Below are 24,363 nucleotides of genomic sequence, written 5' to 3'. Positions count from 1 at the left end.
GCACAGACACGACAGGACAAATCACGATGTATATGCATATGTATCATCTTTAACATACGTACATTCATGCGGATCCAGACATTACTCACGGACACAAGGAACGCTTGGGATCCACTGCTGTCTTCTTGGGGAAATGGTGACTGCAAAGATGCCTGTGCTACCAGGAGGGGGGGGACAGGGGACAGAAGAGCCGCCTGATGCACAGGCAAACACCTAACCTGACCTCTATCAATCCAAAGAGGTGTTTTCTGCCTGCGCTGGACCTCGGATGCTCAGCCTGTGGGAACTGATGTGCGTTGCAAGAGGTTGCTCAAGCAGCGATAGAGAGATATCCTTGTGGGTTTTTTCAGTTTTCCCTGGCCACCCTGGGTGCTTGGGCTGAGGTCTCCCACAGCTGCAAATACTTACGTGGGAATTCCTCCTCACTAAGACCAACGACTCAACCCACGGCATGCAACACAGCCTACCCAGGCAGCAGCAGGAAGACAGAACGAGGCAACGGGCATGCCTAACCAAACAGGATAAAAAGCAGGAGCCTTTACACACCATTTCCTTTGGTTTTGTCTGAAGTCCCAAAATCAGACTTGGACCTTGTGCTGATGTTGTGTGGTGCCTATCGAAATGCCTCTAGCCTCTTCCGAATTTGGCACGCACAAGGCTGTGTCGGCGCTCCTGGACAACACAAACACCCACATAACCGTGCACTGACACGGTCTGCACAGCAAGGCAGACAGGTAGACCTGTCCGAGGACACAGTTTCTCTACAAAACGTTTGCTGAAGGGATGAGATGTTTTAGTTACAGGGCTGGCTGGGTTGCCTTGTGTACACAAGTCACTTGCAGTACGTCTGTCCCCTATTGCATAGGAACACTCCTCTTTTGCACCCCATGCAAAAAAGGAAGCGGTTAAGAGTCTGTGGGTGGGGGAAGTGTGCATGAACTGCATGAAGAGCAGCTCCCACGCTTCCTCCTTGTCCAGACTCTTCCGAGTATAAACACAGGGTGGCCCCAGAAACACGGGTATAATGGGCTCTGCCGGCTACTCTGGGACCCCCGTCTTAAAGCACACAGCATGTTTTCAAGTGGGTTAGATATGCATTGGCCAGCACCAGTTTTCAGAGAAACTTTGGGCAGCTTCTGTTGACTCCTGTGGCTTTTTTATGGCACGATTCTACCTGGCATTTTGGCAGCACCTCTTGCTGAGGATTCCTACGAGCTCAGTATGCGGCAATTCTCTTGATGCACTTGAGAGGGGCAAGGTATCAACAGACTGCCCGTTTGGCAGAGGGGAGCACAAAGCCCCAGGAAACTCACTGATATTTATGCTGTCGCAGAGCTAGCCTCATCAAAGCTGAGGCTGGGAATGGGCAGCCCAAGCCCTGCTCCTGCACGCCTGTTCTCAGCTACCAGCATCAATCAACCTTGTGACTCTACAGGCCCATTCCCAACCTTGTATCCCTGCTAGGAATCTTCTGGGATCTGCTTTCAACCCTCAAAGAGGGTTGGAGGGTTGAGGTCTACTCCAACCCTCAAAAACAAGAGATGGATTTTAAGATTTTGCCTAATGATTCCCTACCCTGCTTTCAGTTGGATCCATTCTGCTTCTGTAGAAATTCTTCAGTCCCTTCCTCCTTCCCTCCCTCCGAGTTAATTTCAGTACAGACTTCTTTAAAGACACAGTTCTACTTGGAGTACAGCACCTTCACCATTCCTCACAGCACTAACCACACAGGGCTGCTCTTCCTAAAGCACCAAGATTCCTGCAGACCACCACCACTCCGCTGGCAAAAGTGCTGGGCTTTCAGTATTTATTTCTCATATTTAATCAGTGCTCAATATTTCAATAGGACGGCATGCAGTTCAAGCATTCTTTTAAGAGAAGGGCTGTGTGATTTCACGTGGTGATACCTGAATTGCTACAATAGACTAAGAGCATCCACCTAACTCTACAGGGCACAGTACCTAATTCTCATCTCTGACATAACTACTGTATTGCAACTGGACAGCGACAGGAGGCACTAGCCACAGCTAGTCTATAGACGTTGCTTCAGAAACCACAAGGATATGCAGGCTCTGTATATGCACAAACACGGTGTCACTGCACCCCGTAACACCCGAACCCAGAGGAAAACCTCTTCTGCAGTGGTTCTGTCTGGGCTTAGAGTGTCATGTTGAAATTCCTGTGCCTTGAGCTGCTAAAGCTCTTCCCTTCTGGGCAGCGGAGTATGCGCTCACCCAAAATCCATTCTCTTTTGGCAAAAAGGAAGAAGGCCTCAAGCTGTAGGAACTAACATCTCTCTTCCATATATGGTTTGGCTGACTTCAGGGTTGGCCAGTTTCCAGTCACGATCCCACTGTATTGCATAAATACCTATAGATTGGAGACGGCAGTGAGTGAAAGCTCCCCATACATCAAAGTCATTCTGGCACCGACCTCAAGACTTCCATGAAACAGTGCCACAAGGTTCAAAATCGTCCTGGGAGGACTCATGGCTGTGCTGCAGATCCTGCCTCGGAATGCACAATGAACGGACCAAAAAACAAGGTAAGAACATAGACTGGGTGTGTTTAGCAGGCATGAAAAAGGTCTAGAAGCTCATCTTCTGCATTAGGAGAGTCTGTATCATCAGCAAGGTGGCCAACTGGACCTCAGCATTACCACTGCGCTTGCCACCCTCAGAAGCCTAGCTGCTTCTGTTTTTGTTGCTGGGGCTCTTTCCCAGGCCCGTAAGGATATTCAGAATTGGAATGGTAGCTCTGTCAACAATCAGACCACAGAGGTGAAGCAAAATCTGACCAAAAATTCAGACTGGAGAAGACAACAGTGAAACGTTAAGAGACTTTAAAAACTATCACCTGCATGAGATATACATTAAAAAAAAAAAAACCACAACCAAACAAAAAAACCCCACAACACTGTAAGGACAAGCAACTTCTTTTTCTGGAAGAGGAGGTTCTTCCATATTCCACACCAGGGATCTCACTGCGTCGACCTTCTAGGCAAGACAATCACAGAACGAGTAGTATGCGCAAATCCTTCCAAAGGACAACGCGCTTCCTAGCACAACTGTCCCTGCAAGATCCTTACGCTTGGCCTCAACTACCAATGTGTTCCTGTGCCTTTGGGCCAGAACGGGCAGGCAGGCAACGGAAAGATGCTATAGCACCATTTACAAAGTTCAATGCAGTTTTCAATGCATTAAGCCAAAGGATTGTCACCAAACTTGCCTTCCAGGCAAGTTTTGCAAAGAGGGTAAAGCTACACTGCAGCTGCTTCTGTCCTCATGATGCCTTTTGCACTCATTCCTTGCCTGAACTGTAGATCTTCTGAACTGTGGCACGTGTGAGCTCCAAATCTTCCGGGTAGCGAATTTCTAACTCGGTATTTGCTAGGTAGTGAATGCCGGTAAACTCCGAAAAATAGCGGCCAATGTCAGGGTGAGGGATCTCCCGAGGCTCAGTGTTATATTCCAGGTTCTCTGTTAGGAAAGGAAAGAATCAGTTATCACCACATGAAATGGCCCGCTACAAGGCAATAAATCCTGCACCTCTCAAGTCTTGTTTCTGTCTCTAGAAATACCACCTCCTGATGCTTTAAAGAAAAAAAACCCTAATCCAGGAAAATATGCACAGAGTATGCCAGCACGATTGCTCACAGAGCCTCATCTCCTAAGAGATGCTGACCCCATTTCCTAGCGGCATGAAAACTGTTTTATGCCTGGGACCACGTTGTCTGACATTAGGTTAGAGTAGCAGGATGCTGACCTGCTCCCCTTCTGCGGTCACAGGTCTTGGTTGTAAGCGCACAGAGGAGCTGCAGCACTGAGCTCTGATCGCTCAAGTCCCATGGCAGATCAGTTTCCAGGAGAGACCCTTCTCAAATGCTCCAAGGTGGAGCAGACTGCACAAGGCTGTCCTCGCAGAGGAGCCAAGTGCTTTCTCGCTCTAAGTCAGCAGCCTGTGTTTCAACCATGTCAAGTCACAGCCTGGTTTTCAAGGATGTCTCACACAGCAAAATTAACTTATCTAAATCCAAACTTCCCAAAATTAAGAGGAAGTCCTCAAGAAGAGCATGCTGATTCTTTCCCAGAGCACCCCATTTCCTCCTTTGTACTAAAAGATAACCTGATTAAGCACCACAGTTAAACAACACAGGAGCACTGGCATTAAAAAGCAAAGGTGACCCAAGCTGAGGGCCCCTTTGCTCCCGCAGTATTTGTATAAAGCAGTGTGACTGGGGGCAGCCCAGCAGTAAATCACATGCACAGGTGCCCCGCAGCAGTCCCCAAATGATGTCATTTTTTCCAGCACAGTGCCAGATATACAGGTAGAAACAAAAGCTGCCTAAGTTCCAAAGTCTGACTTATCTGCAAGGCAGGGTGGGAACAAGATGGGATGCAGAGAACATCGTTCAGGAATAATTCAGCTGTCTCCAAAACTATTCAGTTCACTACAGAGAGCACATACAAGTCATATTAATCCATACAGGCTCTTTGAAGCTACTGTATGTCAGTGTGTGCAGCCGAAAGCACAAGAGCATTCTACACCTCAGTGGGCTGGTGCAGTCCTACAGGCTTGCAAAGTACCTTTTCTGTATACTGCACCACTGCGGAAAACAATTTACACTCCAATATGCTCTGCAGAAGCATGGCTGAGCAGCGAGCTGTGTACAAAGGGAAAAACACGGTGATGAAACAGAAGCTGGCAGGGAGGAAGAGATTGACACAAGAAGTTTGGCACTAGGTGGGGAGCCTGAGAAACATGCTGACTAGAAGTTTTTTGAACTACAGATATCTGGCCTGTGCTGCCACAAAGCAAACGAAAGAAAGACAAGAGCGGACATGTAGATACCAACCTCACCTTATGAAACAGGTGTTTTGGAATTAGCTACAGCTCAACCTACAAATTTACAGGAAGGACTCAAACTGAGGTACAATTACCCCTAATAAGCTTGGTGTTATTTCTGAGCTGGTTAGATAAAACTCTGTATGTAGATTTGTTTAAGATTCTTTCAGTAAAAAACTATCATCCCCTCCCCAAAGTCAGGTCAGTAAGTTATGAAATACTCCCTTCCCAAATGATCTGAGGATGTATTTTAGAGGGGATACTCAATAGTCAGGCAGCAAGATTTCAGCAAGCAAGGACAAACCCTTCAGTTTTCCCTAGCAATATCAAAACACTTGGATGCCACAGAGATGACAGTATCAACCTACAGCTTGGCTAAAATACTCTATGCTCTGGAACCAGCCAGCATCATACTTGTTTATAAACAATTAGACAAAAGATGTAAGAGATGACTCAGCCCCAGAAGCACTGTGGACAATCATCTGATTAGTTTTCCCTGAGATGCATATTTTAATATTAACTCACAGCACACAAGAATTTTCGTTTTTTAAGACTCTTGAGAGGCCAAGTACTGCCTAACATGAGCCATAAGGCTGAGCTGCAATATTCCCTGTCCCCACTTCATCTTTTTGGACTACTGAATACAAAGTAACCCTCAGGACAGTGAGAAACACCTGCACTTTAAACCTACAAGGGTAGGAGTGTCCCCTCCTGTAAAACCACCTCTTGCTCACATGTATGGGACCAGAACGTGCTAGGGAGCACCCCCTAGTGAAAGAGCTGAACCGCATTTTGTTCAGCATTTCCCCTCCAGCAGCTTCCACATCTTGTCTTAGCAAAATACAATCAGGCTGTGCAGCTGCCCTGCCAGCTGGATGGGATGCCTCCGTATCACCGGGAGAAGAACAAACGTGAGACAAAGGAACACTCTGTTTACAATGTACAGAGTTACAGACATATATGTACAGGGTTTTTTTCCCCTTTTGAACATTTCAGGTCAACATTTCTTGTATCCTAGCCTCATATTCTGACCATCAGACAAGAATTTCCTCTCTTATGGTATGTCTCATGAAGAATGGGTGATAGAGATTTCACAAATGCAAGGAGGTTTAGAAGAGACATTGATTTTTGTCCCATTCTTATCAGAGGTGGCACTAAAAGCCATGCTACCCGTGTTCTCCGGGATCTTGGCACATACGGTCTCTTGATGAAAGCTGCTCAGAACCATGCCCTGACAAGCAAAGTTTGTGTGCTCTCTCACTACATCCTATTTTGAGGTCCTGCCCAAAGCACAGCTATAATTTCAAAGAACGAGAGCTGCTGACAGAACTTCAGACTCCAGTAAAAGCTGAATTACCTCTTCTAAAAGCAACCATCATGCTTTACCCCACAAAACCAATCGTGTCCAAAACACATTTCTAAGGCAAAAGGAGATTAGAGCAGAGTGGTCCTTAACGTTCTTTCGTAGCAGTACTGATTTCATGGAGAGCAAACAACACAGGCCATGAATTCAAGATCATTTTCCTTCCTACCTCAACCTTAACAGTTTGTGTTTCCTACTTAAAAGAGTTAATCACTTAAGCATCCCTTTCTCCTTATGTACTTCTAAACAGACAGGAAACACAGGAGACTCCTGCTCACCTTGAGCAGCGTATCTGCAAGAGCCGTCTTCCACTAGCACATTGTAGAAAGGCTGGTGGGGGCCATGTGGAAGGCTGTGGACGTTCATATTCCGGATCCATTCATGCCCCATCATGCAGGCAGGATCCCAGCCATAAATCACGCAGTTATAGCCATATCTAATTAAAAAAATTGCACACCAAAGACTGAAAACTCCAGAACCAGCTCTTTTTCGTCAAGACTAATACAGCACAAACAGGATAGGAGCCTCCTGTGAGTTGGCACAAGGAGGAGAGGACAAGAGGGGGGGGAAAAAAAAAAATCAATTCAAAAATATTGTGTGTGTACATGTGTGTGTTTTGAAGTGGGGGGAAATGACGAGGAGTGACTGGATAAATAGACAGGAACAAATAGCTGAGGACAAAGGAAAACCAAATGTAAGCAAGAAATGAAAATGGGAAAGAGACTGGAAGTCAGCAACTGGGAGAACAGGAAACGAGAAATAGGGAGAGAATCAACCATCCTACTGTGTGCTGCAATTACTTCTGTGCCCACTACATAGATGTGGTAATCCCAGTACTGAACTCCCAGAAACAAAGCCATCATTATTTTCAGATTATTTATGCAATTAATCGCAAGGTATCATAACTGTCACTGTTGATGCCCTTAAAACATGCTCCAGATGTCTTGTTGAGTTGGAGGAGTGGTTGAAGCAACACAGTGCTAGCACGTCATTCTGGCAGAGCAGTACAGACAGGAACACAAAGCCTCTGTGCAATGCAGGAGAGGGGATAATAATAGCACAGGGAAAGATTCATAAGCTGTCTTAGGAATCTTACAATCTTTTGAAGTCGATTCTGTTCCATGGTCCCTCGTTAACTGATTATTGATGTTTCTTCGAGAGCTCTAGGCTGTGGAAATTTTAGCTGTCTGATATATGATGACTCAGAGAAGTCACCTCACAAACTTCTCTCTGCAAACAAACAGCAGTGAATACACTCGCTCTCTCAAAGGACAGACAGAGCTGCTCCAATTTTTCTACAAGGTACATGGCATAGATGCACGTGCCTGGCATTTTCCATTCCAGGTACCTCCTTGGCAGATAAAACCACGTCTCATTACTGTCAGAACAAACACTTCTGCGCTCGTTGTTACAGTACAGCCTGCTAATGTGGGGAAGGTTTTGAAGAGCTCACCTCTTGTGTTTCATAATCAGCCCGATCGAAAAGCAGACCTCTTTGTGCTTCTCATCTGAACGGTGCTTCACCTCAGGTCCCACCTCCTCCTTCCGGCGCTCAATATGCTCTAGGGTATGTTGAACTAAGTACCCGACGGCCCCATGCTGGGATGGGTCCAAAGCCTGAATATGCTGCAAGATGTCCAGAACCTTCAGCAACCAAAACAAAAAGACAGATTCAGAACAATTCTCTACAGCAGTCCAACACTTACAAATACATATAGATATATTTCTCAAGTTAGCTGGGTCTAAGTGCCCAGGCCTAAAGGTCCGCCACATGAGTTTTCCACACAGGACTGAGAACCTTTGCTCTAGCTACACACTCACAAGGAGTTCTTCACACTTGCTTAGCCTGCAGAAATTGCAAAAAGTCCTCTGCTTTTCTATTTGTAAAGCTCCTTCCTTCCAAGGAAGGGCATGCTGAGCACAGTAACTCCTTAAAACTAAGTCATACAAGCTAATCGCATCACATTTTGCGACCACAGGGCATTGACGAGACCGTTTCAAGGTTTCTGAAAGGTTAAGAGAATACTGTTGCTAGTCTCCCAAACTGCTGCTGTGAAGTGATTCCAGATGACTTCTACTGTACTTGAGAACAAACATTTTAGTTTAAAAGAGTTCCTCAGCATGTCTGTGGGAGCCTGGCAGAGGAAAAATAGGGCAGCACAGAAGGAAATGCAAATAACCTCTATGATGCTGTACCATGTATTAGCGAACAAGAGACAGAGAACCTGCTTGTCTCAGGATGACTAAACAACATTAACTTTAAAAGTGCTCTCAAAGCAGCAAACCCTGTAGATCCAGAATATCAGCCTACCAACACCCTCTGGCACACTATCAGAGCATCTGCTGCAAAGTTTGTTAGAGGCAGGCAATGCAAGTTTTAGTCGTGTGTCCCCCCCCGCCCCCCCCCCCCCTTGCTCTTAACAAAACTGTTGTCTAAACAGGTTGGGGAAAGACAGATACATCCACCCCAACATGAAATACCTCAAGTGCTGCCACAGTTCCAAAATCTGACACACTTTAGCACCTGGCAAAAGGACTGTCTCCTTGATCACACACTGGAAGTTTTGATCACTCTAAGAATGCCAGAGCAGCAGAAGAGGAATAGAAATCTCAGCTTATTGAGCATGAACATCAGCCAAGAGGTGAAGAAAATAAATTCAGAAAAAGAACAGGTGAGTAATTAGATATGAGAAGAAGAAACACAGCTCAGGCTTCTTGGCCACCTTAATTCTCAGGCTGCCATCTTAAGAAGGACGTGAAAATCCTAAAGAATCCTACAGAAAGGGGAAGGCCTAGCACAGCGACCATAGCTGCCAGAGATTCTTGGCAATTTCATTTACTGTTATTTGCAAACATTTAGGACAACATTCTGTGTAGCTCTGCTTGACTTTTAAGATTTTGTACCACTTCCCATAAATCTGGCAGACCTCTATTAAACCTGGTATCTTCTGTTCTGTCAGACATAGAGCATTCTCTCTGGCTAGCTACAATCCTACCCGATAGCCTGGAACGACTGGATGCATATGAGGATGCAATACTGAAGAGTCTAAATTTGCACATTTTCATTGCATCTGGCAACGTAGTGCAGAGAAACTACATGTGAAACTCAGCCATGGGGTTGTATTATTTGTTCTGAGGGGCAACAAAATGCAAGTATGTAAAGCCTTGGTGCTTTACAAACACATTGCTGAGTGCCAGAAAGGGGAGGGAAGATCTTTCGGTGTTTCACTTAGCTGTCCCCTATTTACATATGGTTGCCATTTCAGCTCAGTGAGTCCCCCCCATACACAATTTCTTAGTTTGCGCTGTTTTTTTCAGTGGTGACCCTAAAACTTGCTGCCATAAGAAAGGAATGGCAAGCTTAGCACAGTTTGTTCTTCAAAAGGAAGGCAGCTTCTCCAGCAGTCCTATGCTTCAGTTAATTTGGTGGAAAGGGCTTTGTTTTCTTCTCAGCTGTCCAGTCAATACTTCTGCCCCCTCACCCAAACCTCACATTTGGAAATGGCACAGGTGTTGCCCAAGCGTGTGAGCTTTACTAAAGTAGTACAGGAAATTTTGACTAGGGAACACCTCTTCGCTGTAGTGACACACTAAAGAAATAATACTTTTTGAGTTACATGCTTCTTCCCTGTGCCTTCCCCTGATTCAGTGAAAGACATGGATGGTCTAGACAACTTAGACAACTTGTAAGTCTCGGCACCTTCTCGGCACATTCACAAGATAGCAGGACTCAAGTTGCTACGCTAAAGGTGATATTAAAAAAGAATCCCAAGGACAGGAATATTAAGTTGCTTTTTCACAAGAGCCACTGATTGTGTGGCTAAGGTTTCAGAGAACAGCTTTGGTCGTATTTATAAAAGATAACTTCCTAGAAGTTTTCTGATAAGGTAATTGCTCCTTTTACATGAGTCCAGCAAGAGTTTTACCACAACTACTGCAATCTAGGCACAAGCTAAACAGAACGCTCTTATAACTTACAGCTAGAAGTCCACAGTACTGGTTGCAAGATAAGCTGTCAGACTTGGGCAGTAAGTCATAAATTATGACTCAGACTCGAGGCTGCTCACAAGCCTTCTCTAGGGCAAGCAAGCAAGAATCATCCTCTTTTCCCTGCTTCATATAGTAGAAATTGATTCTCTGAAATGTGATAACTCGTTCAATTGCATTTATTACAGAAACAACTTGTGGCAGGCTGTAATGCAAGCTGATGTAGTCCAAAAATCAATAGACTAGTGTTAATAGCGCTTAGCCTATCAGAAAACATACGACCGAGTGGCGAGGTACCTTTTCTGGCCAGATTCCCAGGTGGAAGTATAACCTAGCCTGGAGCATTAGATGCTGCACATTGTCCGGATACATGGCCAGGTATAGATCCAACGAGTCTCTCAAGAGTTGGTAAGACTGATCAGTGCTTTCTCTGCCAGCAAAAAAGAAACTCAATTGTAAGGCTAGCTCTTCAACCCCTATCCCCAGTACTCCGATGTACAGGGATAGTCACCAAAAATGACGCTACAGGTACAGGCATGCTCATTGAATACGAGTGACTCCGGCACTGACTGTCGCTCATGACATCCAACAGCCTGCTCAGAAGGAAAAATGCTACACGACTGATGATTGGACTCTACCCTCCCACTTCACTGGTATTCTACTTGGTCAAATAATCCTACATTGAGAATTCACTCTCCAAGTAATTTCCTTTTGTAATCTGCTTTTGTTCCCCCAGCTTAATTACACCTAAAGCAATCCTTTCACTATGTGATTTCTGTCTATGGCTACTTGGGAAAGTGATTATCAGGGGCATTTGAAAATAAAACCAGATCTTTTACAAACCAACAGTACCTTTGAAACTGCTCATTTGAGCATGTGTGGTTGTGCTTACCAGATCATAACGGAGGTCTCTGCTCTTAAGGGAACGGTGGACAGTCCCTATCAGCTTTTCACAAACTAAAAAAAATCATCTGTCCATTTTCTGGAGGGGAACTAGTTTTATTAAATATTCTTGTTTCCACACAACACTGCTGCAGGTGATTAAAAGCAACCAGACAATGCAATGTGACATACAGAATTTTCAAGATCCCCTGGGGTGACTGACACCTTTTTAAAGCACTCATTCAAATACTGTGAAGAAGCAGTATTGGATATGCATACAGTATACTCTGGGCCCTTTTTTCCACAGGCCTTATAGGCCAGATGATCCTCAACTCACCGCTTGCCAAGGTTTAAGAGATTTCCCACCATACGCTGCAGGACCTCTTTTGAAGTCACCACTCCATAGAACTCCTCTGTCACATGGTGGCCAATAAGGTATTCGCACTCCTTCACCGTCAGCTGCTTCCCCTTCCCAAAGGCGTCAATGTAGGTGTAGTCAAAAATATCTGTGCTTCTAATGAAACAACAAGGAAACTAAGTTGTGATGATGGGTCTCATGGTAAAGCAAGATTACCTATTTCTGTTCTTCCCTCAGCACTTTCAAGCTTGTTTTAAAAGAAGTGTCATTCATACCTCAGCTCCCTCCTAAAAAGAGATTACCTGCTACCTTCTCTCTCCTCCTAGCTGCTTCTTCAGATAAACATATATGGGAGAAGACAGAGAAACTAAGGGGACATTTTTAATCCATCATGCCAGCTCTTTCCTTCAGATATTTTCAGGTTTGCTGTATCTATCGCTAGATTATATTATGGCACTGCACTGGAAAGTGTAACATAGCCCACACATATGGCATCTGAAGCCTAGTGCTAAAAGGGGTATATACAGACAAAACCATTGCTCTGAATTGGACTGCTGATGTCATTCACAAAATACAGATTTCTGTAAATTGATCACGATCTGGTCAAAGATGTATCCTGCACTGACTCAGAGAATTAAATGAGTGCGCAGAACAGCAGCAAAGGTCTCTAGCAACTGTTCTGTATGAAAGGTTATGTGAAATCAGCACGTTTTTTCTTCTTTTCAGTTTTTCATAATTTTCTTAAATAAGAGAAACATTACCTCATGGTGGCTATTATTTCACACTCAGGAAATCTGTAACCATTCATCAACAGCAGATCTGAACTCTGGGAAAACTCGTTAGAGATCTGATCTTTTCCTCCATATAGGTTGTAATTACGGATGAAAAATAATTAAACATTTTGGCATAGGTCTGCAGCTGTAAATGCTTTGTGGCTTTTATTACTGTGGACACAGCTTCAAAATTCAGCAGATCACTTACCCTTCTTTTCCTTGACACCATCGCAGCAGAAAATGGCTAGGGAAGTTGACTGGTTCAAGCTTGACTCCTAGCTGCCTGGCAATTGTTAAATAAAGCACAGACAAACTGATGGGAATTCCTGTCCTGCGGATCAAAACCTGGGGGATAAAAACGTGACAAAAACATGTGGGATACTAAGAAAACACAAACCCCCAAGGTTTGATTTCACAAATGAAAATACACCAACTTGACAGAATATGCACTAAAAGATGACATCATATTGACTTTAGAGCAAGTTGTTCTTTGGAAAGAATTATTTGCCTGACTACGTTCAGACAAATAAACACCACAAATAGAATGTCTCAAGCCTTGCAGCCTCCTACTTTTTGCCTAACATACACGTACCTGGTGAATGTATGAATTCAGGGAGTTATAGTAATCCAGCTCGTTTCCTTTGTATTTTAACTGCTCATATAGGACACAATTCATAGCATCAAGTACCTGCCGCTGAAGCTCCACTTCTGGAATCAGGACCTCTCCTAAAAACACAGGCAATGAAATAAAGACTGAGAAAACAAGTGTACTTAACACCTTTATGTAATGAACCTTATACCAAAACTCTTCAAATGGACTAAGAAGACAAGAGATTCATCTCAACTCAGATAGTCAAGAGACTGGCTAGAGTTGACCATGGCAGTGGCCTAGCGCTCCGCTCATAATGTGGCCTGGCTCAGCAGATTGCCCTGCACCTCAGCTGTGCAACAGTGATGCCTTGCTTCCTTCTGCAGCTGGAGGACTGGACCCTAACCAACCTGTGCCAGCACAGCACTGCAGATGGACGTGTCACACTGCCCGGGCACGGGAAGTGTGGTTTCACTGCTTGAGAGTCCCAGCTTGGCCACTCCAGATATACAGATGCAGGCAGACCACTCATTCTCTCTTTGAAAGACAGCAAACCTTACACAGCACTTATAAAAAACAAGGAGCAAGATGCTGCCTGACTTTTGGAGATGTTAAAGCACGTACCTTTTCTATTGCTGCTGACTTTCTGAGACTTGCAGAGGAAAAGAGGTTGATCCCCTGTCCCACAGCTCTGCTACAGATATCAGGACTACTTAAGACTCCAGGAACAAATGGGAAAAAAAAAGGAAAAAGAAGAATTCCCCTCCCAGTTCTTTTTGCGTAGACAGTATCAGATGGACTGACAACCCTGGGCTATTGAGTCCCTGTGGCTGAACAAACAGCTGTTTCCTGAATGATGGTTTAAGCAAATGTCAGAATATGCTTGCCAGGGGATAAAGGACAACAGCTCTTTAAGCTACGATAATTCAACAGCTGTTTCACCTTGTCTGCCTGTATCTAGGCTTGCAGAAATGCTCTGCAGCAAAGCATATGTTTCTGTACAGTACCTGCCTTGGAAGCCAAGCTGGGGTGCCTTGGATTTTTCGTCCGCAGGACTTTGCGCACTTTATCTGTGATATCATCCACCTGTGCCTGGACACTTTTTAAGCAGATGTCTGACAGCGGGTTACAGTATTGATCAATTAAAACAGCACCTGGAAAAAACAAACTATATAAGAAACAGTACTTCAGTTTTTTCTTTGCTTAGTTTTACCTACTCCAAATTCCAGGCATGCAGCAAGCAATTGCAGCAGAGCACAAGAGCTTTCCTTTTAAAATTTGCGGTCATATATATTGGATTTATCACATAAAATGCAAAGAATAAGCTGACATGATAAATACCAATTAAGTTCGGTATTCCCCTCTCCACCGTCTTGAAAGGGAAAGCAATAGATTTGTACACTGAGCAGGTATGCTGCTAGACCAGGCTTAACCAGCCAACTCTCCGGTCACATTGAATCTCCTAGAATCATCCCAAACAATGTTTTTTATTCAGAGCCTGAAACAATCTCAGTTTCACTTCTGCTTTAGTTCTGATTTCTTCCTGCCACATCCTCCATAGCTATCATTCTTGCTCATCGTTCCCTCTTCTGCTACATTCATTTTTCTCTTCCATGCCTGCTCTCCATCTTCATGTCAGAAACCCACTATAACAGAACAGATTTTCATTTGCCTTCTGCTCAAGCCTCTTCTGTCAAACTTCTGCAGGAAAAACACCAGCCCTTTCTCAGAATCTTCTCCTTGTCATCTTGTCACCACTGCTCTTTCAAAAGCCTCCATATTGTTCAACCTTTGCAATCAACTGTATTCACCTGCAAGAATTTTGCATGGATCATAACTCTTCCAGCTTCCTACATTGCTTCATTAGCACATCCATGACAGGCCTGTATTCAAGGATTTCAGCAGGCCCCAAGCCATGTCTTCTTTCCTCTCCCCCCCAAAGTGCTCCCCATGCTGACCAGGTGAAACTTCACAAAAGACTACCTGTTGGTGCTCTAATAGTACATGCATGGCACACAAATGCATATATTTGTGACCCACATGATTTAGTCACATAATTAACTGTCTCTGTTGTTTCCAGAAAAAGCCACTTTTCGCCTTCCCTTCTTGCCCTAACACAGTCCCTTCTTCAAAGCCTATTGCCACTAACAAGAACCAGCTTTGGTGTTAGAGACTCTTTCGTATGACATTTTTGAGGTATATACCAAGAGTAAGAGACTCTTCTATAGATACTGGCAGCTTTCAATCCGTTCGGAAGACTATCTTCTCCATAGGAAGCTTGAAGAAGAGAATAATCCATCAGACTGAGGACGTGAATTGCAGAAAGAAAAGCCTTTTCTTTCTTCATACCAGGTGCATGCGCCTTCCCACCATGTGACTGGACTTCTCTCCATTCCCCGGCTCTACACTGCACAGCTCCAACGGTCCAGCAGTCAGACAGCTCTCGAGAGAAAGCCACAGCACACAGGCTATGAGCTGCAACAATTCCCCCTGCCTGCAGCTTGCTCCTTGCCCTTATCCGAGAAGCTCTTGGGAAAGGAGACAGTAGGGAGCTGACTCGAAATCAGATCAGTTGGTCTGTTAGGCCGCATTCAGCCCATGGGCCACAGTTAAAGCGCTTCTGCAATGTCAGCTAATTAGGATGCTGAGCTACTGCTGATTTCCTCAATACATTGTTCAAGATTCAAATCCAAGTGTTTTAACATTTTCTCCATTGCTTTTCAGCTCATCTGTCCATGGGCAATTATTCAAGCATTCAGCACTGACAGAAACTAATGTAAACCTGACATTCTGATGCAACACTATGCAACTACTGCAAGATTTTAAGGATTTCAGGTACATCAAAAATCCAAACTTAATTCTGAGTTGTTGTCCAAGGGCTAGCTGAAATATAAGCAAGGAAGGCTTTTTCCAAGTAAAACAACAATGATGGAAAGCTGTCATTAGGTGCTCCACATGGGATTTCTGTCGAAGACTTACCCTCCAAAAATGACTGCCGATCAGTCGGGCGTTGAAGATACTCCTTCAGATTTTTTAATATATTCTGTTGCCGTAGGAAGTATAGAATTTTCTTTGCATAGTACTTCCAGGTGAGACCTTTCCTGCATATTTAAATACAAAAAGTAGTATTGCCCTAAACAAGCACTTTAAGGGTGAACATTTGATTTAACTTTTCCAGTGAATACAGGTTTACAATTTAGACTATTGCTTTTCTAAACAAGTCTGACAACACCACTATCACCAAAGAGTCAACCAAAAAGGTCAATGTTAAGAGGAAATTCATCATCAAAAAACCACAACATAAGACACTTGCAAAGCATTGCTCCTATCATCTCCAATTTTTATCCTATCACCAACATATAATTTTGAGAAGATACAGTATCATGGGAAACAACACAGATCCTAATTAAAGTAGCTCAGGAATATGCGATTACAATCCTGTATTTTATTCGTAAAACATTACCCTCTGTCTGGCTGGATCCCTCCAGAATCAAACTTACAGTATCCTCTCACCATTAAAAAGAAATTGATGAGGGACACAAATGCAGGTCCAATAGTATTCAGAAGAAAAAAAAAATCCCCAGAGGAAAAATACCTCTGTTGCTCTGAAAAGGCAGGAACAGATCAACAATTGGTCTGTAGATCACACAATCCAAAACCTCACAGCTTTTATAGTAAAGCCCCTTCACTTTCTAAATTAACAAGCGAAGGCAGAGTGCCCAAGAAGAAGCAATAGAGAGCTGGTTACTATCCAGGTCAGGTTTAAAGAGGTCACCTGAAATATGACAGACCAACTCAGAGGCATTCAAATCACATGCATCTAAGCAAGCCCTGGCCTTTAGCAATGGGTTACCCAGTGCCTCACTGAGCACTTTTACACCAAATAGTTACGAATGGCACAAAGCCCTGGCCCCAAAAAAACCCAAAGGGAGAATTTTACTGATTCCCAGGCTCTGCCTTTGCCATGTGTTTAAAACAAGTCCAGTGTCCTTCTTCAGAAAAACACCTCTTTCCCTGCTTACATTTCCTCTCCTCCAGATTGCAGGTCAAATCAGCCTTCTCCATCCTACTGGAGAGGAGAACAATCAAACCTCATAACCCTTTATCCTCTTCCAATAAATTGGGATGCTCAGTAGGGACAACTGCTTTATTGGGATATCTTCCAGGGAAATAATTTAGCCTAATGCTCCTGAATGGCAATGACTACAGCTTAATCAGGGTGTAATTAGCATCAATCCTGCTTTATGGGGAGGCATTTGGCCAGTGCAAAGGCTCAAAAGCTTTCTAACCAGTTGTCAAATGAGAGATGTTTAGTCTCAGTTCAAATAGGGGAGGTAATAAAACGGATGTGAAAAAGCAAAAATGAGATGATTGCCATTCCAGTTATATTTTTTTCAAGCTCTACTAACAGTCCCTTTAATCAAGGCTATTAGACTCCATTAAGAGCAATCTATCGCTGGTTCATATGACAGCAAAATCAGCATGGTTTACACGCCACCAGCAGAAAAACCTTCAAGTAAAGCAGTGACTTATTCATCTTGCCCAGTGTTAACCATGGTGAGGAGAATATCCAGGCAGATGCAAACCAGAAGTTTTATTTACCTGCTTGGCATTTCACCTGTCTGAATCATTTACAGAACTGCAAATTTTGCAGTGGCTGAATTAAACTCAGTTGCTTATTTGGGGACAGAAATTGTACCAACCTACTACAGCCAAGAAAAGCAACAAGAGAAAAAACAAAACAAAACAACCCTGTAGTTTCATGATACAGGGATTCATGGTGGCAATCCTCATTGAGTATTCCTGCTTCCCTCCGGTGCTGAAGGAACATGAGGATAGCAACTCCTTAAGCCAAAACTACTGCAGAGAAGAGGGTACATGGAACACGTCCCAAGGGATGTCATGAACTGGCAAGGAATCAAGCAACTAACAGCAACACAAAGCCAGAGGACCTCCTTCTTGTAGAATAGTTTACATGATTTTTTCTGGGAATATTAAATTTGTTCTGAAGTTAAACACCCAGCAATACCTCCCAGCCTCGGAAAGCCTGGGGATGTTGTTTTACGAGAGTGACAAAAGGACAGAAGCTGAGGTCAGGCATTCACCACAGTACTGTTCTCCTTTAACTGCTGAAAGGGAAAAACCTCTTCCATTTCCAGCCCCTCACTCCTTCTTACCTTCCTTCCATGTTAAGGATACACATCAGCTCATCCTCAAAAAAATGACTTGGGCACCCGAGAGTCTCAATGTCACTGAATCCATCACAGGGGACCTGTCAAACCAGTCAATGAATTATGCAGAGCACAACAGATTCTTTCCAAAAGAACATAATTTCATAAGAAGTCTCAAAACCAATTTTGTTCTATTCTTTAGAGATCTTAAAAATGTCCAGCTCACCAAGTATTCATAGGCTCCACTCCATCGATTTATTACAAGGATCTGTTGAGAACCCCAGTAGCACCCTACAGCAATTTGAGTTAACCGCTACAGCATTTAGGGCTCCTACAGAGGGTGTATGGACCAGCACAAGCATACCAGATCTTATGCAGGCTGGGCCCAAGCTGAAAGTAATTTTAAGGTGGAATCAACTCTTGCCTGTGGTTGACTGAACCTCTACAAATCCTCCCTAGTGTAGCAGATTGCTCCTGGGGGAAGGAGCAGGAACCTTCATTTCAGCCTCAAACTTATGCATAAAAACCTCATCTGATTAATGATGAGCACTTAACCCAGTTACCAGCTTGCTGACAGAACAGCATTTTTTGAAACAATCACTTATGTATCTATATTCAGAAGAGTTATTTTCTTCCAGAATTCGGAATTCTTTTTTAAGCTTTGATTGAACTGTAACAAATCTTTTTGCTTTCAAGCTTTTCAGTATAGGACATGGCCTAATAGAGTAAGGAAAAAGCGATTCCTGTTGTACTGTATCTTAGCAGGCACTCTGCAGGATCTAGTGGAACTGGGTTGAAAGTCTCTTCCCCTCAATTCTAAGCAGGGAATCATGCTGCAGTTTCTAGCCCCACAGGAGACAGTCCTAATTATTAGGCCTTTGGGTATTGCTGAATGGGGTCTCAGTAGTCTTTGTATACATGATTAAAACAGTAGGGATGCAGCAGCCTCTGCCCCCAGCTAACGCCGACACACATTTCTCCATGGTCAAATGTCTATCTGCTGCAACTACAAGGGAACAGTTCAAAAAGAACAGCTTTGAACTGTTCTTTTTGAGCTAAGAGATATGCAACTCCAAATACCCTACTGGCCCCACGGCCACCTTCTCCAGGGGTGAAAACCCACGTGCCAACCCTTGTTTAAAATCAGGCAAGAGGATTTCAACATGGGCCTCCTATATCTTAGGGGAATTCTCTACTGGACCACAACATATTCGCAAAGGAAACACAAAGGGGTGGCTGTTTAGTGGCTCTTGTGTGAACTTTTTAATTAGCTGAAGTTATGGGCAGCATTTACGCCTATTTCACAGAATTTCAGGTTGACCAGAATTGTACAGCTAGCCAAAACCCACTGCCATCAACTAAGCAAACAGACAATGAAATAACTGTTGTTTCACATGCGAGTAAATCTTCTCTGAGAAACTACATTTTCACCTTTTTCACACTGAACACAAAAGCATCTTGGTGTCATGGTTGGGTAAAGAATTTAAATGATATACTTTCCAATTCACCGAACCTATTGTGCCTTGGTCCTGTTTTCAAATGACTTCTGACAACTCACAGAACATACCCTTGCACAAGGTCTGCAGTAAGATAAATTCATAGGCTGTGGTATGTGTCAACAAACTATCGGTCCTTCAGAAGTTCCCAGAGCCAGGTCTGAACACGCAGCAATGAGCAAAGAGCTTTTAAAGCTGCAGTGGCAACAGCTGAATGTGATATGCAGAGTGCGCTTTGGACTCTACGCAGTTTGCACCTTTGGATTTTGAACTCTCTCTCCCCTTTTGGCTGGTGATCGAGCATTTTCACACAAAATGAGGAAATATGAATTTTCTGACTGCATAGTTGAAAAGATGTGAAGAGAGAGGAAAGACAAACTAATAAAAAGTACTAAACAAGTAGCTAGGCTGTTGCACATACATAGAGAAGACGACTTACATGTTCTGAAAAGAACCTTTTGGAGAATGAAGCTACAATTCTCTGGGCTTCTAGACCAGCATTGTGCCGTGCTTTGTATTCTTCAAGCCAGCTAACACCGTCTGTGTGGCTATAGTATTTCAGCAGCGATGGCCATCTACACAACGAGACATAAGTGAACAGGTTCATTAGCATTTCAACATCACTGAGAACCTCCAGAAGCATAAAATGTTTCTTACTGTAACCACATGACTTGAAGAGCTGAGACACTGCCAAGACACAGTCCAAATTTAAATGTAATTGTATAAATTAATCCAATGACTGACTCAAGCATCAAAGCATAAATCCAACTGATTTCATCTGTGTATTAATGGTTATTTAAAAGTAAGCTCTCCTGAAGCCTGCCAACAGGAAACCTTCGAAAGGTGCATACTCCAGGTATTTCAGCATCTAAATATCCTAAACACTTTTGGGATCTCCTCTAGAGCTTTGCAAGATAACATACATATCACATTAGAAGAGATGCAGAGTTTTATAATAAAAAAAAAAGTTTGCCATTCTGAAGATGTATTACATGTAAGCTAACTTGTCGTCTAACAGAATGAGAATTCATTGTCCTGTGTTCTTATTACTACCTTGTAGGTCTAATTAAAAGGATGCACAAAGCAGAGCTCCCTCTATTGCCCTTGCTGGTGGCAACACCTACTGGAGGAAACCAAAGAATTCTGAAGTCAAATTGTGACAGCTAAATGCTTTTGCAGTTCATTTTTAATACAAGAAATAATTATTTAAAAAAACACCCACACCCTTCTTGTAAAAGAAAGCTGTACCTGCTTTATTGAGCCTGAAAGTCCAAAAGCTAAAATACATTCCACAGCTTACTAAGACGTGTTTCAAGGTTCAACCGAAAACCTAACTTCAGTAACGTTTTGGGGTCTATTAGCAGCAGCACCTTTTTTAACAAAGTGGGCATGTGCTGCCACAACGCAGCCCTGTGCAATAAAATACGGGCCAGCGCAGCAATACCCATGGCTGTTCTGAAGATACAAAGATCATTTGTGTATAAGACACGAAGAATAATCAGCGCAGATGGAAGTATTTTGGACAGCACGGGAAAGAAAGCGGAGAGAGGCCTCTTGTAATTTACAGGGGGTGTTATTTCACATTTTGAAATTCTGTTAATTATTACTGGGTTTTACAAAACATTTTCCTTCAACTACATGGATTGCCTTAGGTTCTTTTCAGGTTTATATATATATATACACACACACACACTTTTATATGTTATATATTTTTACCTTTATAAATAGAGAGAACGCCAAATGTTTAAGTCACTACTTCTGTATGAAAATTATTACCAACTGACCAAAATGCAGAGTTATGTGCGTCCACACGTGGAAGATATTTTACTACCAGTGAATAATAAAACTACACTGCAGCTGCAGTTACAAAATAAAGTCAAAGACTAACCAAATAACTTTGCATTACATAACAACCTCTCCCCGACGGATCCCTAGCCAGTCATCTACCGCTGAAATGCAGCCACGCCATAATAACAATTACAATCATTTATTTTAGAATGAGAAAGAATAATTTCTTGGGTTGAATTATACTGAAAATTTTAGGAAGATAAAGTGCAATTACTCACGATGGAATCCAGCCAGGACAACCAGGTCAATGTGCAAACTCCTGCCAAAAGTTCCATTATCAAAGACAGAGGAGGACAGCAGCATGTGCTAATCACCTACCACATTACTTGCAGCTGTTGGATCTCAACCGTTTTTAAACTTTCAGGTTCGCTTCAGAAATTAGAGCCACTGAATTGGTGAAAGTATCTGGCCAGCCATCCCAAGCCATGGCTTGGTGAAATGAGGAAGCTGTAATTGTTCAGTAGCCTTTTTCACCCATGAAGAGAGAATGATCCTCTCATTTGAGCCATGCTAAATTTTAGAAGCCAACTGGCAATTAGAGAAAGCAATATTGCTACTTTTCCTGTGCCAAAACACAGACAAAACCAGGTAGCAGATGAGCATGCCCTATTCTAGATGGGCTGGCGGCCCCAGTGAAGGAGCGGTGTTTCTAGGACTGCTGAAACCAGCATAGCTTTATTGCTAGCTAAAGTGTTAACAGTTTCACCTAGTACAACACAGCTATGCACTGGTCAGGTACCCTGTGACAGCCTTTGGGGGAAACTAAACTCACAAGCAGCAAAAGTCAATCCAAAAGATCTTGGTTTCTGTGAAAATAGCTCTCCCAAAAGCACTACAAATAAAAACCTCTCTTTGCTGTAAAGCATTAGTCCTGCAACAGGACAAGCCTTGGCAGTTGTTCTGGAAGCTGCTAGCTGCTAGTGGGGCCAGGACGGCCGACTGACAACCCCGGTGTGCATGGGGCCCTATGTCCATACCACTGGCAGACCCCAGGTTGGATCTGGGGACTGCAGGTAATCCAAGTGCCTGGCTGTGGAAGGGGCCGCAAGGACTGCTCCCCTCCGAGCCAGGGGCCGCAAGGACTGCTCCCCTCCGAGCGGCAGGCTCAGCCTGGTCCCACCCCATGGGATTTAGGAGGGGAAGCAGACTTGCAACACTCCCTGCCATGTCTGCTCGGGAAGAACACTCACATTTCACCCGTTAGATACACAGCAGAAAGCCGCAGGGCTCATCCAACCCAGGAGGGGTTCAGCATGCACCTTGTGGAGCCGGGCAGAGAAGAGAGACAAGGATCGGGTGTGTGTGGGGGGTGCACTTCCACCACCTCAGGAGCACCCAGGCCCTCCCAGGCCAAGGGGACCGAGGGCACCGTCCCCGGTGCCAGCTGAACCCCTCCCGGTGGGGCTCGGCCTGCGCTGACAGGGCCCGCCCGGCCCCGAGGCCCGCCGGGCGGCTGAGGAGACGCGCGGGCAGCCCTCGCCCTCCCTCGCCCAGCCGCGTCCAGCCAGCGCAGCCCCCGGGCGGGCCGTGCCGGGCCGTGCCGTGCCGGGCGGCGGTGCCCACCTGAGGCGGAAGCGCTCCCGCCACACCTTGCCGCGGGGCTGGCACGCCTCACGCAGCCGGCGGCAGGTGCACGACACCCGCCCGATGTCGGCGGCTCCCAGCACGTCGCAGCAGAGGATCAGCTCCAGCAGCTCGCCCGGCAGGTCCGTCAGGCCCATCCCGTCGGCGTCGGCCTCCGCCGCGCCCCGCGGCCCCCCCGCCGCCGCCGCCGCCGCCGGGCCCGGGCTCTCCGCCGCCGCCATCTTGGATGTTTACCTGGGCGACCCCCGCGGGAGGGGTTAGGGAGCGTCTCCCGCTTCCGGCGCAGAGCGAAGGCGGAGGAACGGCCCGGGGAGCGTCTGCCAAGTGCCGCCGCCCCGCAAAGCGCAGAGCGGAGCGGCGCCTTCCCCCTGCCGGCGGTAGGGAGCGTCTGCCAAGTGCCGCCGCCCCGCAAAGCGCAGAGCGGAGCGCGCCGCCTCTCAAGGTCAAGGGCAGCGGCGGGGCCTAGGGAGCGTCTGCAAAGTTCCTATCCCCCGAGGAGAGGCGTTAGCCCCCGCGGTCGGTGGGGACGCGGGCCTGGGGACCCCCAGTCCCTCAAAACGCCGTCTGCTGCGCCGGCAGCCCCGGGCCCCCGGTAGAGCGGGGCAGTCAGTCAGAGACCATGGCCGACGCTGCGTCCCGGGGAGGCTGCAGGGAGCCAGGTGGATGCAAGTGGTTTGTGCCCGTCTGCCCCGGGCTAACGGTCTGGCAGGGCAGAGCGGAACCGCTGAGTGAGGTAACCTGCCGCCATGGCCGTGGTAGCACCTGAGGTAACCCTGCCGCCATGGCTGTGGTAGCACCTGAGGTAACCCTGCCGCCATGCCTGCAGCAGCACCTGAGGTAATGCTGCCGCCATGTCTGCGGTAGCACCACCGTGGGGACTGAGGTAACACCAGCATGGTGTGTGAGGTGGCACCAAGGTGTCTGCTGCTGTGTCTGGGGTAACAACATGGCGATGTCTGAGGCAACACCACTGCCATGTCTGAGGTAGCACTGCTGCCATGCCTCAGGTAACACCACCGCAGTGCCTGAGGTCACACCATGATGGTCTCTGAGGTCACACCACTGCCATGCCTCAGGTAACACCACCGCAGTGCCTGAGGTCACACCATGATGGTCTCTGAGGTCACACCACTGCCATGCCTCAGGTAACACCACCGCAGTGCCTGAGGTCACACCACTGCCGTGTCTGAGGTCACGCTGCTGCTGCGTCTGAGGTATAACTGCAGCAATGTCTGAGGTAGAACTACCGCCATGTGCCAGGTAACATGGCAGCCACGTTCCCCTCACGCCAGCCTGGCACTGCAGGGCTTACCAGGGCAGCAGCCCTTCCCTCCGGCACGTGGATGCCTTTCGTCCTCTCACCTGCTCCTTGCAGACAACTTGGGATCTTTCTGTGCTGATCATATCCATGTCCTGCTGCTCTTCAGGGAGCACTTAGAAGCGATCTACTTAAATAAAGGCGGATTAG

The 24,363-nt window shown here is 45.4% G+C and overlaps 1 protein-coding gene across 3 annotated transcripts; it reads right to left on the bottom strand.

Moving 5' to 3' along the window:
* Positions 1–2,826: 2,826 nt before the first annotated feature.
* Positions 2,827–23,122, bottom strand: FBXO21 (F-box protein 21). 3 transcript variants are annotated; one of them, XM_075516186.1, is made up of 12 exons: positions 22,875–23,122; positions 19,903–20,038; positions 17,974–18,068; positions 15,776–15,897; positions 13,804–13,950; positions 12,800–12,933; positions 12,416–12,552; positions 11,414–11,590; positions 10,492–10,624; positions 7,661–7,851; positions 6,486–6,643; positions 2,827–3,478 (listed from the first exon to the last, which is right to left on the bottom strand). In XM_075516186.1, the coding sequence occupies exons 1-12, from the start codon at positions 23,114–23,116 to the stop codon at positions 3,300–3,302; spliced, it is 1,851 nt and encodes a 616-aa protein (XP_075372301.1). In that variant the 5' UTR covers positions 23,117–23,122; the 3' UTR covers positions 2,827–3,299. The 3 variants fall into 3 exon arrangements, with proteins under 3 accessions (XP_075372301.1, XP_075372303.1, XP_075372302.1); XM_075516188.1 differs by lacking the exon at positions 6,486–6,643 and having other exon boundaries at positions 3,316–3,478; XM_075516187.1 differs by lacking the exons at positions 2,827–3,478; positions 6,486–6,643 and adding an exon at positions 6,683–7,437.
* Positions 23,123–24,363: the final 1,241 nt, after the last annotated feature.

The sequence above is a fragment of the Mycteria americana genome, chromosome 13, assembly GCF_035582795.1.
Source record: "Mycteria americana isolate JAX WOST 10 ecotype Jacksonville Zoo and Gardens chromosome 13, USCA_MyAme_1.0, whole genome shotgun sequence".
In the NCBI taxonomy this organism is placed as follows: Eukaryota; Metazoa; Chordata; class Aves; order Ciconiiformes; family Ciconiidae; genus Mycteria; species Mycteria americana.
Note: the sequence above shows the minus strand (reverse complement) of the source record. Positions and strands in the feature narration are given on the sequence as shown.